Genomic DNA, 17,228 nt, shown 5'->3' on the forward strand with positions numbered 1-17,228 from the left:
CCCCTATTAGCTAAACTATACAGTCCCAAATGGTCTCCTATTGCCTAAAGTATATAGTACCAAATGGCCCCCCATTACCTAAACTATATAGTCCCAAATAGAACCCTATTACTAAAAGTATACAGTCCCAAATGGCCCCCTGTTACCTAAAGTATATAGTCCTAAATAGAACCCTATTACCTAAAGTATATAGTCCCAAATAGAACCCTATTACCTAAAGTATATAGTCCTAAATAGAACCCTATTACCTAAAGTATATAGTTCTAAATAGAACCCTATTACCTAAAGTATATAGTCCTAAATAGAACCCTATTACCTAAAGTATATAGTCCTAAATAGAACCCTATTACCTAAAGTATATAGTCCTAAATAGAACCCTATTACCTAAAGTATATAGTCCTAAATAGAACCCTATTACCTAAAGTATATAGTCCTAAATAGAACCCTATTCCCTAAAGTATATAGTCCCAAATGGCACGGTGGTATTTTCCTCTGGCAGGTCATCATAGTGCAGATAGGGAATGACCTCTGAAGCCCTCAATGGAGAAAATAACAGGATCATTTGGTGTATTGGTGGCAGAATAATCAACATAGCACAGATTCACATAACACAGGAGGACAGTTAAGTATTTTATAAATCCTGCAAGAGATAAATGGTATCCATGAACTGCAAATACATCTCTCTTTCTTTCTCTCTCTCTAGGATGTGATCTCGTCCCTGCAGGACCGCCTGTCCCTGCGTTACATCGAGCACTTTGCCCTGGTGCTGGAGTCAGGTGGGCTGGACCAGAACCAGAGGCTACACCTGCTGCAGGAGAACCAGCCGCTCTCACATGTAAGGGAGCCAACAGTTATTGTATTCCTCCTGATTACTGTGTTACAGTCATTCTAAGAGCAGTGTGGGTGTAATATAGCCTGGTTAAACCAGACCGAATTCTGTGCTCAATGGTGAGTCCGGCTCAACCCGGCTAGATTGAATGGTATCACCACATTCAAATTAGAATCACTACCAAGGACAAAGCCCTTCAGACCATTGCAGTTTGACCAGTACTCATGTTTACACTCATAAAAATAAAATCCTATAGAATATATATATTACATTACACTCTCACTGTCAGGAGACACTGTCAGGCTCTCACCTTCCAATGACTAGCTGTGTTTGTCGACTATGTTGGGAGGGAAGCTGTTATGATATAGGTGTTATTCATGCCGTCTCCCTCTCTCTCCTCAGGTGGTGCACAGGACGTATTTCCAGGGGATGAAGTGTCTCTTCCGCATCTGTTTCTTCCCCAAGGACCCGGCAGACCTGCTGAGGAGGGACCCTGCAGCCTTTGAGTACCTCTACATACAGGTATGTATACAGCCTGCAGGTACCTCTACATACAGGTATGGATACAGCCTTCGAGTACCTCTACATACAGGTATGGATACAGCCTGCAGGTACCTCTACATACAGGTATGGATACAGCCTTCGAGTACCTCTACATACAGGTATGTATACAGCCTGCAGGTACCTCTACATACAGGTATGGATACAGCCTGCAGGTACCTCTACATACAGGTATGGATACAGCCTGCAGGTACCTCTACATACAGGTATGGATATAGCCTGCAGGTACCTCTACATACAGGTATGTATACAGCCTGCAGGTACCTCTACATACAGGTATGGATACAGCCTTCGAGTACCTCTACATACAGGTATGGACATAGCCAGCAGGTACCTCTACATACAGGTATGGATACAGCCTGCAGGTACATCTACAAACAGGTATGGATACAGCCTTCGAGTACCTCTACATACAGGTATGGATATAGCCTGCAGGTACCTCTACATACAGGTATGGATACAGCCTGCAGGTACCTCTAGAGCTAGGGATATAGCCTTCAGGTACCTCTACAGCTAGGGATATAGCCTTCAGGTACCTCTACAGCTAGGGATATAGCCTTCAGGTACCTCTACAGCTAGGGATATATCCTTCAGGTACCCCTAAAGGAATATAGCCTGCAGGTACCTCTACAGCTAGGGATATAGCCTTCAGGTACCTCTACAGCTAGAGATATAGCCTGCGGGTACCTCTACAGCTAGGGATATAGCCTTCAGATACCTCTACAGGTGGGTATATAGCCTTCAGATACCTCTACAGCTAGTGATATAGCCTTCAGGTACTTGTAGGTGGGGATACCATGGATACAGAGCTCATGGTTCTGTTTGTATCGTCAAGGGGTTCTTTCTGCAGCGGAGCCCCTCAGCCCACTGAGCTAACAAAAGGATTAGAACTTCTGGCACAAATGAGTAGTTCCAGATTTATGTCCTTCTCCATCTCATTCTAGAATGTTGTTATAGTAACTCTACCACGCTAGAGATTCTGCCATACCAAGATGGTATATAGACATACCAAAACCAGTTTCACATTACATCCAACACAAATAAATGTAGTAACCAGTGCATCTTCAATATCTCTGTGTCTCACCCCTTTGCATGAAATTGCTGGAAGAGGTTCCTGACAAGGACATCCATCTCTGTTATCGCTGTGCCTAAAACTGTATAACCAGAATAACATGACATTACCCCCTCCCCACCACAGAGTCGCAATGATGTCATCAAAGAGCGCTTCGGCATGGACTGGAAGTCTGATGTCACACTGCGGCTGGCGGCGCTTCATATCTACATCACAGTGTCATCGGCCAGACCCAATCAGAAGATCTCCCTCAAGAATGTGGAGTAAGTGTGTGTGTGTGTGTGTGTGTGTGTGTGTGTGTGTGTGTGTGTGTGTGTGTGTGTGTGTGTGTGTGTGTGTGTGTGTGTGTGTGTGTGTGTGTGTGTGTGTGTGTGTGTGTGTGTGTGCGTGCGTGCGTGCGTGCGTGCGTGCGTGCGTGCGTGTGTGTGTCTTATGACAAAATGGATCCCTCAGCTGCATGACTCATCTCTCAAAGACCGAAATGTGTGTCTCTGTATTCCATTATATTTCATAAAAAATGTCTTAGCTCTAATGTGCAGAAGTGTGGTATCCAGCTGAGCTTCTAAAAGTATATCAAAATGATCCATAATGAATACATCTAATATTAAAAACAGAAACCACTCAAACCACGAGCTCAAGTTACTCTGACACCAAGAAATGACAATTCCCTCAGGCCACACATTTAGTCATATCCCCAACTTACCAGATAACTAGATCACTCTGACTGACAGACATACAAACTATCTAGATCCCTCTGACAGACATTACCAGATAACTAGATCACTCTGAGTGACAGACATTACCAGACAACTAGATCACTCTGACAGACGCTACCAGATAACTACGCTGAACAAAAATATAAATTCAACATGTAAAGTGTTGGTCCCATGTTTCATGAGCTGAAATTAAAGATCCCAGACATTTTCCATTCGTACAAAAAACGTATTTCTCTCAAATTTTGTGCACAAAGTTATTCACAGCCATGTTACTGAGCATTTCTCCTTTTGCCAAGATAATCCATCCACCTGACAGGTGTGGCATATCAAGAAGCTGATTAAACAGCATGATCATTTCACAGGTGCACATTTCTCTACCATGAGCTGCCTCCAAAAGTTGTTGTAGAGAATTTGGCAGTACGTCCAATCGGCCTCACAACCACAGTCAGTCCACGTGTAACCACGCCAGCCCAGGACCTCCACATCCAGCTTCTTCACCTGTGGGATCGTCTGAGACCAGCCACCCGGTCAGCTGATGAAACTGTGGGTTTGCACAACCAAAGAATTTCTGCACAAACTTTTAGAAACCGTCTCAGGGAAGCTCATCTGGATGCTCGTCATCCTCACCTCTAGACCTGACTGCAGTTCGGCATCGTAACCAACTTCAGTGGGTAAATTCTCACGTTCGATGGCCACTGAAATACTGGAGAAGTGTGCTCTTCACAGATGAATCCCGGTTTTAACTGTACTGGCCAGATGGCAGATGGCAGACAGAGTGTATGGCGTTGTGTGGCCGAGCGGTTTGGTGATGTCAACCCTGTGAGTGTCCTATGGTGGTGGTGGAGTTATGGTATGGGCAAGCATAAGCTACGGACAATGAACACAATTGTATTTTATCAATGGTAATTGTGCCGGTCATCCACCAGCATCACCTCATGTTTCAGCATGATAATGCACGACCCCATGTCACAAGGATCTATGCACAATTCCTGGAAACTGAAAATGTCCCAGTTTTTCCATGACCTGCATACTCACCAGACATAACAACCATTGAACATGTTCGGATGCTTTGGATTGACGTATACGACAGTTCCTGCCAATATCCAGCAACTTCACACAGCCATTGAAGAGGAGTGGGACAACATTCCACAGGCCACAATCAACAGCCTGATCAACTCTATGTGAAGGAGATGTGTCACGCTGCATGAGGCAGGTGGTAGTCACACCAGATACTGGTTGGTTTTCTGATCCACGCCCCTACCTTTTTTTGCATCTGTGACAAACAGATGCATATCTGTATTCCCAGTCATTTGAAATCCATATATTAGGGTCTAATGAATGAAAAATTGACTGATTTCCTTATATGAACTGTAACTTAGTAAAATCTTTTAAATTGTTGCATGTGTTTAGATTTTTGTTGAGTGTAGATCATTCTGATAACTAATTCACTCTGACAGACTAACTTAGCAGATACTATCCAGACCGACGTACAATCAGTGCGTTCAACAAAAACATCATATGCAAGTGAATACAATGAAATAACAGTCGTTGCAAGTCAAGTCATTCAGTCACACAGACAGAGAAGAGCCAGTGTTCTCCCTCCTGTCTGAGGTTGACTCTGAGGGTAGCCTTGTCAATCCTGCAGTGTGACAGAGAATAGGAGCAGTCGTTGGGTTGCGTTCCAACTGGCATTCTATTCCCTATGTTGTGCACTACTTTTGACCAGGGCCCACAGGGCTATAAAGGAATAGGGTGCCATTTGGGACGTAGCCCACGAGTCTTCCCTGGGGGTCTCTCCATAAGATATAGACATAGTCCCACAGCTGTCAGCATCTGACTGAGTATACCATCTCTCTCTGTCTCTCTCTTCTCTCTCTCTCTCTCTCTCTCTCTCTCTCTCTCTCTTTCTTCCTCTCTCCCCTTGCTCTCTACTCTCCCCCCTCCTCTCTATTCCCACCTCTCTCTCTCTCTCTCTCCCTCCCCAGAAAGGAGTGGGGTCTGGAACCCTTCCTACCCCTCACTCTGCTTCCCACCATCAAGGAGAAGAATGTGTGTAAGACCCTGTCACAGCTGCTCAAAACCTATCAGCATCCGCCTCCCTCCGGCAATAAGGTGATCTGTCCTCTCTGTCACACAATGACCTTCCTTTCAGTAAATATTCCCTAGATATAGCATAGCTATAACACTAAGTTATTCAGATTCATTGTATAGCCTACCTTTCATCTGAGGGCTTGCACTCTCCGTTAAGCAGTTTATCTTTGGATTTGACTGGCTGTGGAGTTCCATACATATTTAAAGTGTGCTTGTGCCCCAATACATGGCTAAACAGTGCCCCCAAGAGGACATGTATAGTATTGCAGTATAAAATCCAATGGTCATCCTTGGGTGAATCTCACTAGTAGAAGCTAGCAACAGGGCGACCACATCCGTCTTGTCGTCCTTGGGTGAATCTCAACCATATTAAGTGGCTTCTCCTCCTCGTCTCCTCTCCTTCATCTCCACTGATCTGAAATCACAAGATAAGTGAAAGCAATAATGAAGGATGCCAGCTAGGATTTTAATTTCACCTGTCCAGTTCTTTAACGTTAGTGCAGATCGAGGAGACGAGTAGAGGAAGCCACTAGAGACTATTGAGATTGGGCCCTTGAGTGTTGTGTTGTGTCTACTGACAGGTCCCTCCTCTCCAGGGAAAGCTGCAGTACATGCGTGTGCTCAACGATCTTCCTCCCTTTGGAGGCTTGCTGTTCCACACCGTCGGACTAGTAATGGCAACATTTATTTATTTATTTCACCTTTATTTAACTAGGCAAGTCAGTTATGAACAAATTCTTATTTACAATGACGGCCTACCATTCCATTCCCTTATGAACTTTCCAATTTTGTATTCCCACATCATATATGAGTCCCACTCTTTTATGATGAATTTCTCTTTTGTCAACGTACAGCTCATGTTTATGTTTGATTGATTGATTTACTGACTGATTGATCCACAGGATGAGAAGCAGTCGGCCACTACGCTGCTGGTGGGTCCACGGCACGGCATCGGACATGTGATCGACCTAAAGAACAACCTGACCACGGTTCTGACAGAGTTCAGTCGCGTTGCTAAGATACAGCTGCACCGGGAGAACCAGGGCGTTGCCCGCGTAGAGGTGGCCATACATGAGGCCAAGGTATATGACAGATTGAACACATGTACAACTATAGATCTAGAAGGACATTATGAGGCTCAGAGTGGAACTCAATAGAATGAGATGTGTTTGTTTTGCCAGAAATCCTTGCATCATACTTGTAGCCCATGCTACCTAGCATAGATTTTCACTGCACAGAAGAATTCCTTTCAAATGAAATTAAATTAAATCAAACCTGCAACATAAACCAAGTTGAAGTACCGGTATGGCCATTATATGAAATATACAGTCAAATGCTTCTCTCCATCCCTGCTCCAACCTTTCCAACCTCTGTGTATGAATGTGTGTGTGTGTGTGTGTGTTTCGGAGGGGCTGGGATAAAGCCAATCTATCTACATTATTGGATAAAGGAGAAGACACATTTCTGTTGGACCTTGTGTACAATTGACAATAAAGGAATCTAAGTCTTAATGATCCACCCCTGCAGCCTCTGGTCCTGTTGATGGAGTGGCCTGATGCCAGTAACTTCGCCTGTCTCATCTCCGGGTACTACAAGCTGTTTGTGGACCCCAAACGAGCCATCTACTACCGGACACCTGGTCAGTCTTATATGATCAAGGCAGGTATGTTAGTAGTCACCTCCTTGATTTATTAGGACTTGCAATGAAACTGCATATTCACAATATCTGTTGATGTTTAAGAAATGTATACTACATGACCAAAAGTATGTGGACACCTGATCGTCGAACATCTCATTCCAAAATCAAGGGCATTAATATGAAGTTGGTCCCCCCCCCTTTGCTGCTATAACAGCCTCCACTCTTCTGGGAAGGATTTCAACTAGATGTTGGAACATTGCTGCGGGGACTTGCATCCATTCAGCCCCAAGAGCATTAGTGAGGACATTGTCATGCTGAAACAGGAAAGGGCCTTTCCCACACTGTTGAATCAAAGTGGGAAGCACATAATCGTCTAGAATGTCATTGTATGCTGTATCTTTAAGATTTCCCTTCATTGCCTAGCCCGAACCATGATAAACAGCCCCAGACCATTATTCCTCCTCCACCAAACTTTACAGTTGGCACTATGCATTGGGGCAGGTAGCGTTCTCCTGGCACCGCCAAACACAGATGAGTTGGTTGGACCGCCAGAAAACACGCTTCCACTGCTCCAGAGTCCAATGGTGACGAGCTTTACACCACTCCAGACGATGCTTGGCATTGCTTCAGCTTTCGGCGGTCCCGTTCTGTGAGCTTGTGTGGCATACCACTTCGCGGCTGAACTGTGGTTGCTCCTAGATGTTTCCACTTCACAATAACAGCACTTACAGTTGACCGGGGCAGCTCTAGCAGGGATGAAATTTGATGAACGGACTTGTTGTAAAGGTGACATCCTATGACGGTGCCACATTGAATGTCACTGAGCTCTTCAGTAAGACTATTCTACTGCCAACATTTGTCTATGGAGATTGCATGGCTGTGTGCTCAATGTTATACACCTGTCAGCAACGGGTGTGGCTAAAATAGCTGAATCCACTAATTTGAAGGGGGTGTCCACATACTTTTGTACACATGGTGTTTCTGTAGGTCTAGTTTTTCGGGAAGTGTTACAGAGAATCCATTATTATTAGCTTTAGATAAAACTGAAAGTATTTTTCATTTAAGGTTAAAATCATTTCCATACTGTTTGCTTTGCCTACATTTTGTAACAATAAAACTCAACATACAAACTCAGCATTCAAACTCAGCATTCAAACTCAGCATTCAAACTCAGCATTCAAACTCAGCATTCAAACTCAGCATACAAATTCAAACTCAGCATTCAAGCTCAGCATTCAAACTCAGCATTCAAACTCAGCATTCAAACTCAGCATTCAAACTCAGCATTCAAACTCAGCATTCAAACTCAGCATTCAAACTCAGCATTCAAACTCAGCATTCAAACTCAGCATCCAATGCCCCCATTGACTCCATATCAGTTTGCATCTCAAGGATTTCATTTACAGGTTTTTGTGTGTGTCTGGAAGTGTGAGGCATTGCATGTAAACCATTATACTGCAACCAACTCTGCTCAATCCAACTGGACTGACACCTGCTTCTCCATAATGCATCTGTGCATCCGGGACCTAAACCATATCAACAGCTACCGATCACCTCTGCTGTCGCTCCTCCCATCTCCATCCTGAGGTCTCTGTAATCAAGTATACATGTAATATTCAAACAATATTCAAACAGCTCTGTTTCCATCTGCTGTGGTGGTGTGCCTGCATGAGAGGAAGGCCGCTACGTCCCATAACATCCCACCAGACTTACCTCAAACCTCCAACTCCAGTCTCCAGCATCCATCACTGAAAAACATCCACCAGCCTTCTCCTCTATTTTCCCATAAGGACCCACTCCATCCTCTCATGCGATTCCTCACCTCTCAGCCTTTCAATTGCTCTGACAATTCTGTCCTCAGATTACAGAGGTTCCCACCATGCCCACCCACGCTCTGGCGTCACAGCGGTGCCCAGTGGAGACCGACGAGGGGACGAGAGGGAAAGATCCCATACGAGGGACCCAGGTTCCCAGTCTCAGAAGACAGCGACCGCCCCACTGCCCGCAGAGTCCCAACACCTGGGTCTATGCCACGTCCATCTCCGGGAGCCACAACAGCTGCAGGAGCTCCAAATGCAGGCAGAACCCGAGCTCGACATCAATGAGAACTTAATTTCCCAAGCGGTACCAGAGCGGCCCAGTGCCAAGTCTGACCCAATCCCCCGGAGCACGGAGACGATCGGCGAGAGGCCAGAGAGCCCCGTCCAGGAGAGCTCAGTGGTCTTCAGGAGCAGAGCCCAAACCATGGGGCAGGTCCAGCGAACTACACGGTTCTTCTGTGACTCCTGCAAGGCCAGGTTGAGGGCAGAGGGTGTGGCCTTAAACGGTGGAAGCAGCAGCAACTCGTCGAAGCACTGCTCCAGCGCCTGTGCCTCCCGTGATGGTGGTGCAGTAGACCTCATGGCCCTGCCTCCGCCGGGGAACGAAGAGGAAGAAGAGGTGGAGGAAGTAGGAAGAAAGCTGCAGCCTCCTCCGCCAGCCATTGCTGACCCTCCGCCTGGCTTCAGGGACAACAGCTCGGATGAAGACGACTCCAAGAGAGGACGGAAGTCTCAACCAAACCCAAACTCCATCCCCAGTCCAAGCACTACAACTGGGGCAACTGCAGGCTGCAGCTCTGCCAAGGAAGTGGTACCGGCTCCAGAGGATGTCCCGGTGACATTGATAGACAATGTGGCCACCAGGACAGTACGGGACCATGCCCAGGAGCTGGATGATGCTCTGGTGTCCACTCTGCAGGCACTGGAGGCCCTAGCTGCATCAGAGGATTTCCCCCATCACCCCCAACAGCCAGCTCAGACCACAGGTCAACATGCCGAGTCATGCTACAAGGGCTATTTTTAGTGCTAATTGTTAATTTTAGGGCTCAGTGACTACTAAGGGCACTTTGAAATGTTTTTATACACTTGGTGTACAGAATATTAGGAACACAATCCTAATATTGAGTTGCACCCCCGTTTCCCCTCAGAACAGCCTCAGTTCGCCGAGGAATGAACTCTACAAGGTGTAGAAAGTGTTCCACAGTGATGCTGGCCCATGTTGACTCCAATGTTTCCCAACGTTGTGTCAAGTTGGCTGGATGTCCTTTGGGTGATGGACCATTCTTGATACACACGGGAAACTGTTAAGCATGAAAAATCCAGCAACTTTGTAGTTCTTGACACACTCAAACCGGTGCATCTGGCACCTACTACCATATCCTGATCAAAGGCACTTGAATCTTTTGTTCACCCTCTGAATGATGCACATACACTATCCATGTCTATCCATGTGTGTAGGCCGTCATTGTAAATAAGAATTTGTTCTTAACTGACTTGCCTAGTTAAATAAAGGTTAAATGAAAAATATATTTAAAAAATATCTCAATTGTCTCCTCCCCTTCATCTACAATGATTTGAGTGGATTTAACAAGTGACATCAATAAGGGATCATAGCGTTCACCTGGTCAGTCTATGTCATGGAAAGAACAGGTGTTCCTAATGTTTTGTACACTTCAGTGTAGATGAAGGGGAGGAGACAGGTTAAAGAAGGATTTTTATGCCTTGAGACAATTGAGGCATGGACTTTGTATGTGTGTTATTCAGAGGATGAATGGGGAAGACAAAATATTTAAGTGCCTTTGAACAGGGTATGGTAATAGGTGCTAAGCACACCTATTATCTGTCGAAAATTGCAATGTTGCTGGGTTTTTCACACTCAACAGTTTCCTGTGTGAACAACTGTGGGAAACATTGGAGTCAACATCCCTGTGGAACACTTTCAACCACCTGGTAGAGTCCACGCCCCGATGAATTGAGCCTGGCTTGACAGCATAATTCAAGTTCAAAGCTTTAGCATCCCAAAACAGAGACAAAAGACTAAGTTTTGACGTGTTGTTTTACAGAACACTGCTTGACACTGAACAAAGCCTCTTGTGCTGTATATTTTGATAGTGAGAGAAACACAAGTGTTCCCTCAGTCTTGATTAAAATTCAATTTGATGCAAAACAAGGTTTTACTCACAGACGGTTAGCAGAGCTTTAAAAGAAACATCAAGGGATTTTGATGAGTTAGTACTTAGAAACAGTATATTTGATGTGCCATCTTTGCACAATCAATGACTGCTTTCCACCTGTCTGTGATATTTCATGTCTTCCTCGTGACCCTGATAGTGTCTTGTGTTTCCTTCTTTCCGTAGGGTTGATCGTGTTGGCGGCCATTACGCCTGAGTCATCGTTGGACTCAGGGCACGAGACCAACTCCTCCGAGCTGACAGACGTCTCAGAGATGGTGTCGGCCATGAAGCAGCACCAGAACCAGGCCTACCTGCTGGCCCACCATATCAACAAGGAGCGTATCTTCAGTCGCAGGGACTTCCCCTTGGCCATACCAGGCTGCACCACCCAGACTATAGAGGGTGGTGCATTCTCCATGGGTCAGATCCGCGGCAGCTGCCCCTCGAAGCCAGTGACCCTCAGTAAGATTGTTCCCCTAAAGCTCAACCCTGCTAAGGAGACTGCCAGTCCAGGTCTCAGCTCAGTGAAGCAGGGGAGTAATGTTACCCAAGACCCATCGCAGAGTGAACCGAGTGAAGGTAAGAAGGCAAAATCAGAGCCTACCAAAGCGTGCACCCAAGACCGTCCTGCACAGTCACCTGAGGAGCTGAAAGTGTCCGATCCAGGGCAGGCACCCAAGGTCGGCAAGGATCAAAGGTCACCCTGTTCTACTGTGGGAAAACTAAGCCCCAATCTCTCTGCAGGGATCAAGGGGAAAAAGTCTGCGCCTCTGAGTCCGGACCCTACCAACAAAGCCTTACCTATTCTCTTGGCTGTAGACAGAACTGCCTCCGCCAAGATTTGCCCCACAAACATGTGCCAAGATGCCGAGACTGCCTCTAGCGAGACCATCAAGCCTTCAAGCTCTAAAGACCTCCTGCCAGTTGATGACCTATTCTGCACGTGCCCAGTGAGAGAACCCGGGCCACAGCTAAGACCGAAGGATCCACAATCCCAGAAGGTGGTGGTGTTCCATTCCTCTTCCCCAACAGACGATGAGCGTCTTCGGGCCAAAGGCCTCCAACTGGCTAGCAGCAAAGAGATCGCAGCGAGAGCAGCAGGAGGAGCAGGAGCAGACCCCGTCTTGGTCAAGCCCAGCCCCCAGGTTCCAACAAAGTACTCCCAGTCCCCACACATACCTGTGAAAGCTGAGAGGAAGGAAGCAGCAGAGGCCAAGGCAGAGAGGTCCCAGGGTAAAGCTCAAGCTGAGCCACAGAAATGCCCCTCGAAGACATTATCTCTCCTGGGAGACTCCACACACCCTACCTGCTCTGTGGACAAGGTCTCCACTTTTCCATCTGCCGACAGCAAGAAGCAGGGTGGTGGTAAAGGGAAGGCCCAGCGTAGCGCCCCCTTCCTCAGTATCAAGAACCTCCTATCAGCCACGTTCCCAGCTCGGATTCGGCGGGAGACTGACGAGCGCAGAGCCCAGCTCCAGAAGGTCCGGCAGTACGAGTTAGAGTTCCTGGAAGAACTTCTGAAGCCCAAGTCATCCGGGGGAGAGTACCTACCCCAGGGGTCCTCGCCAGTCCCCTCAGGCACCCCCTGTGCTTGCCAGCTCCGTACAAGTCCTGTGCTAAAAGCCCCTGGCATCTCCCGAGAGCAACGCCGCAGCTGTGACTGCAAGAGAATGTGCAGAGGCATCCGACTGCCTGATACACCGGTCGGCTCAACTGCGGAGCCACAGCAGCATAGAGGCAGAGAGAGATCCCTCTCCAAGACCCCTCCAGAGACCTCCAAAACCCCTCACTCCCAGGGAGGTCCGAGGAGACCTCAGACCTTAGAGATCAAAACCACCCGAATCCGCTCGACCAGTCTGGAGTCACGGGAACCCAGGGGGGAGCAGGCTTCCTGCTTGCCCACCTGCACTTCTCGCACACCAGACTGCATGGGCGCTCCGCAGTACAAGAAGCTCCAGAGGCGGTATAGCATCGGGGAGGTGGACAACGCTGAAGGCACGCCACTGTACGCCGAGGTCAAACCCAAAGCCAAGAGCCTGGAGAAGGAGATGGAGCGAGTGAGGGCCACAGGACTGAGGCTTCCAACGCCCGTGGAGCCTGTTCACAATCAAACTCAAACTCACACGGCTGCTGCAGCGGCGAAGGGGAAGAAAGGAGTGTTCTTCGTCCAGGGAGAAGAGCTGCTGCGGGAGAGCAAAGAGGGGGCACCGACTGAGATGCTGCTGGGGCTGCCTAGCGAGGACAGTGACGACAGGGAGAAGTGCTGCTCCTTCTGTTTCTGCTACAGGAAATGTGAGGAGGCGGACGAGAGCAGTGAGAAAGAAGAGCTTTCCTACTCCATCCCCCTCCAGGTCCTGCCTGGGATGCAGCTGGACTCTCAGACCTTGCCCGTCATCAGCAAAACCCTCCAGGTTCTCCACGCTGAGGGCTGCAGCGGGGAGGAGGAAGAAATAGAGGAAGAGGAAGAAGAAGAAGAACCGCAGACACAGGAGATTGACCTCCGGGCCTGTGGGACTCTGGAGGGTAGCCTGGCGAGGGTCCAGTCCCTGCAAGGGCAAACGTTCAGCCTGCCGGACGGTTTCCTCAACGCCCAGCTGGATGCTAATGAGCTGCTAGCCATCCTGCGACAGTGCGCTAACGTTCCCCAGGTGGATAACGAATCACGCCTCCAGCCGTCCCGGATCGCCGAGTACAAGCAGGAGCTGGCGGTGCGCTTCAAGGAGTTCAGGGCGGCGTGCAGACGGGTGGCGAGCGTTGAGAAGAGCCCCACGCGCATGCTGAGTGTTGTTACGGCCAGCTTCCTGGTCCTCTGCGAACTGACTCAGACCTTCATCAAGCTGGTTAGAGGGGTGCGTTCAGAGGCCCAAAGGCTGCAGCTGCTGCGGAAGGTTGAAGAGGTTGCTATCAATTACACTTTGTTGTTGCGTGCAGCCGAGGATGCTATGGGTCACTCCAGTAGTCTGCCTAACAAGAGCGTGAGTCCCCTAGTTACTACAACCACCACTAACATGGGCTCCCTCTCTCGCCCAATGAAAACCCTGCCCGCCCAGTAGAGACAAAGTTGGGGGAAGTTAGTGAATAATTATTTATGACAGTTGGGAGTGTGGGTGGCTGGGACCACACTCTCAACGTCCATTAGTTATTTATTGTTTACAGGACATGCAATGATCCATCCATCACAATGAAACTGCTCCATGATGCGTTTCCAGGGGCTGTGGCAGTTGCAGAGTGGCCCTGTAGTGTTCTAGCATAAAAGACAAACGCTTGGGCACCGCTGTACAAAAGGTGCCTGCACCTACACCTCTGAAACGCTGGGTCAAAAACAGGGCTAACCACTCCTCCATGTCAACTCTCACATTTCAAAGATCCTTCTCATTCTTTTCGATGTATATTTGAGTTGTATCTTTTTAGCAAAGTATACCATTTTGTGGAGAATAAATATAATGAAAATAATATCTAAAATGAATTTGAGTATAACAAATATAAAGAGGAATACACCTGTAATAAATCTTAAGACATTTTAATGTGCTCTGGACAAAAATACCACAGAGAATGTCAAAGTAGCGAATTCTGTGAATTAGGTAGTCCAAAGCCTGGGTAAGTAGTTGACGTGTTTGTTTGTTACATTTCTAACTGTTGTCACAGAATGAGTTATGTTGGTCATCTGGAAAGTATCATGACATGCACCTCAACAATATCACATACATCACATTCACAATGTTGAAAATGGTACCTCTGCGAGATTGTAAAATCCACACATTTGAATTGGGTTGCTATAAAACAGACATGGGGCCCATTTACTCACCTGTAGAATAACACCACAGGTTGGGGCAGATGTAGCAGAAACGCTAACTCACTAGCGGCTAACCAATCAGCTGGGTAGGATCAATGTTCTTCATGAAGGAAGGCAGCCCCGCTCTACTGTATAAATTGTAGTAAACCTCACATTGCTGTCTTGGTTTGAGACACACACACACACACACACACAGTACACACACTCTCACACACAATGATCACAGTCCACATGAAATCTGCACCTCGCCTCTTGTAAACGAGATGAGGTAGATGGGAGATCCACTTTAGCAAACTTAGCCTTAGACTTTTGCACAACCTTCAGCATTTGCTCCTGCTCACACATGATCTAAGTTCATGTTTTGTTTACATTCAGCCTACTGAACATTGAGCTAGAAAACAAACGTCACATCATACACCTTCAGTTTTATAAACTATTTCAACTTATAAGAGATTCAAGTTGCTATATTATTCTCTATAATCATTTTACAGGATTTTGTGTCACAAACAATTCAATGGGTTTATACTTTTTGCTCTCTATGTGCTGTTGTCCATTGTGCAATACAGGAGATATATATATAAATCACACAATACAGGAGATATATATAAATCACACAATACAGGAGATATATATAAATCACACACACAAAGTAGTTTTCTATGTATTTTAATAAAACTGACACCTGTGTTTTCTGTCTGAAAACGGCTTCCTGTCTCATCCTGTTGTCAAACCACGGAGATCAAACAGCCTATTGCTAACCTCAACCGAAACTGAAACTATTCAGACTCTGACATTAAGGTACTGTTCATACCATGTGTTTTCTTTCACTGCACTACTGTCTCGCATGTTTCCCCAATTCTACATTTCTTCTTGAAGATACAGGAAGTAGAAACGGTCCCGTTACCAATGGTGGTGGCAGATTCAGTGTTACTACTAGTTTTATTGAAGTGAGAAAGAAAGAATATACATCCACAAAAATATGAGGAGGCTACTTACTGCAGTAATGTTTTGCAATGGACATTCTTTACTCAGAGTTGTATTATTCTACACTTGAGATGTAAATATTGTAAAACGGTTGGAATATTTGTGAGCCAGGAAAACACTTTTAAATTATCCCACTAACTGACAATGTGAAGATTGGTTCCAAATTCTTCACTGTTTTGTAAAAAAAAAATAGAAAACATGTCTGTACCGTATAATTTATAGTAGTTATGTTCCATAGAAAACTAATAGCAAAAACGTATATTTTAAGACTATATAATGAGTATAAAGCATGGGACATGTTTATTTTTATAAAAACTAAATATTTACAGTATCAAACGGCATTCTCTCATCATGACCACCTGGAAATGTTTTCAAACATTTTGTTTTTGACCTAATGTTAAAATAGAAATATTTTGTGTGGTTGTCATTGTTGAGTTGCATTGTTGCCAAACTGTGAATATGTCTCTGTTCCATAACATAATGGACCTATGTTCCATGGCCTATTCCATTGTGTTTGTTGGCACTTATTTATTTACTTTTATTTATTTGTCAATAATCTTGTCTTCACTGTGTTCTTCTGTCTGTACAACGTTTCTCATGTTTTAAGAGCAATAAAATTATAATCCTCGGTTTAGAAATGCACATTTACATTTGGTGTAGATTGAAATGTTTGTTTGTTACACTCAAGTTATTTGGGCCTCATCTGACATTCACTTCAAAATGAATATAAATAGACCTCCTTGAGATGTCCTTCTCCTTACTGAGCGTTGGGCAGAAGTAGCCTATCCTTCTCCTTACTGAGCGTTGGGCAGAAGTAGCCTATCCTTCTCCTTACTGAGCATTGGGCAGAAGTAGCCTATCCTTCTCCTTACTGAGCATTGGGCAGAAGTAGCCTATCCTTCTCCTTACTGAGCATTGGGCAGAAGTAGCCTATCCTTCTCCTTACTGAGCATTGGGCAGAAGTAGCCTATCCTTCTCCTTACTGAGCGTTGGGCAGAAGTAGCCTATCCTTCTCCTTACTGAGCGTTGGGCAGAAGTAGCCTATCCTTCTCCTTACTGAGCGTTGGGCAGAAGTAGCCTATCCTTCTCCTTACTGAGCATTGGGCAGAAGTAGCCTATCCTTCTCCTTACTGAGCATTGGGCAGAAGTAGCCTATCCTTCTCCTTACTGAGCATTGGGCAGAAGTAGCCTATCCTTCTCCTTACTGAGCATTGGGCAGAAGTAGCCTATCCTTCTCCTTACTGAGCGTTGGGCAGAAGTAGCCTATCCTTCTCCTTACTGAGCATTGGGCAGAAGTAGCCTATCCTTCTCCTTACTGAGCGTTGGGCAGAAGTAGCCTATCCTTCTCCTTACTGAGCATTGGGCAGAAGTAGCCTATCCTTCTCCTTACTGAGCGTTGGGCAGAAGTAGCCTATCCTTCTCCTTACTGAGCGTTGGGCAGAAGTAGCCTATCCTTCTCCTTACTGAGCGTTGGGCAGAAGTAGCCTATCCTTCTCCTTACTGAGCGTTGGGCAGAAGTAGCCTATCCTTCTCCTTACTGAGCATTGGG

At 46.2% G+C, this 17,228-nt stretch overlaps 1 protein-coding gene across 1 annotated transcript in view; it reads left to right on the forward strand.

The window, feature by feature from the left end:
- LOC112260784 (FERM and PDZ domain-containing protein 3-like) overlaps positions 1 to 16,321 on the forward strand; it is a 39,346-nt gene extending 23,025 nt beyond the window's left edge. Inside the window, exons 4-12 of the mRNA XM_042303014.1 lie at positions 704 to 835; positions 1,232 to 1,351; positions 2,589 to 2,725; positions 5,164 to 5,290; positions 5,851 to 5,940; positions 6,172 to 6,351; positions 6,797 to 6,936; positions 8,738 to 9,714; positions 11,086 to 16,321. Coding sequence (XP_042158948.1) covers positions 704 to 835; positions 1,232 to 1,351; positions 2,589 to 2,725; positions 5,164 to 5,290; positions 5,851 to 5,940; positions 6,172 to 6,351; positions 6,797 to 6,936; positions 8,738 to 9,714; positions 11,086 to 13,955 — 4,773 coding nt within the window. The 3' untranslated portion in view covers positions 13,956 to 16,321. The remainder of the gene's footprint in view (positions 1 to 703; positions 836 to 1,231; positions 1,352 to 2,588; positions 2,726 to 5,163; positions 5,291 to 5,850; positions 5,941 to 6,171; positions 6,352 to 6,796; positions 6,937 to 8,737; positions 9,715 to 11,085) is intronic.
- Positions 16,322 to 17,228: the final 907 nt, after the last annotated feature.

This window comes from Oncorhynchus tshawytscha, linkage group LG21 (genome assembly GCF_018296145.1).
Source record: "Oncorhynchus tshawytscha isolate Ot180627B linkage group LG21, Otsh_v2.0, whole genome shotgun sequence".
In the NCBI taxonomy this organism is placed as follows: Eukaryota; Metazoa; Chordata; class Actinopteri; order Salmoniformes; family Salmonidae; genus Oncorhynchus; species Oncorhynchus tshawytscha.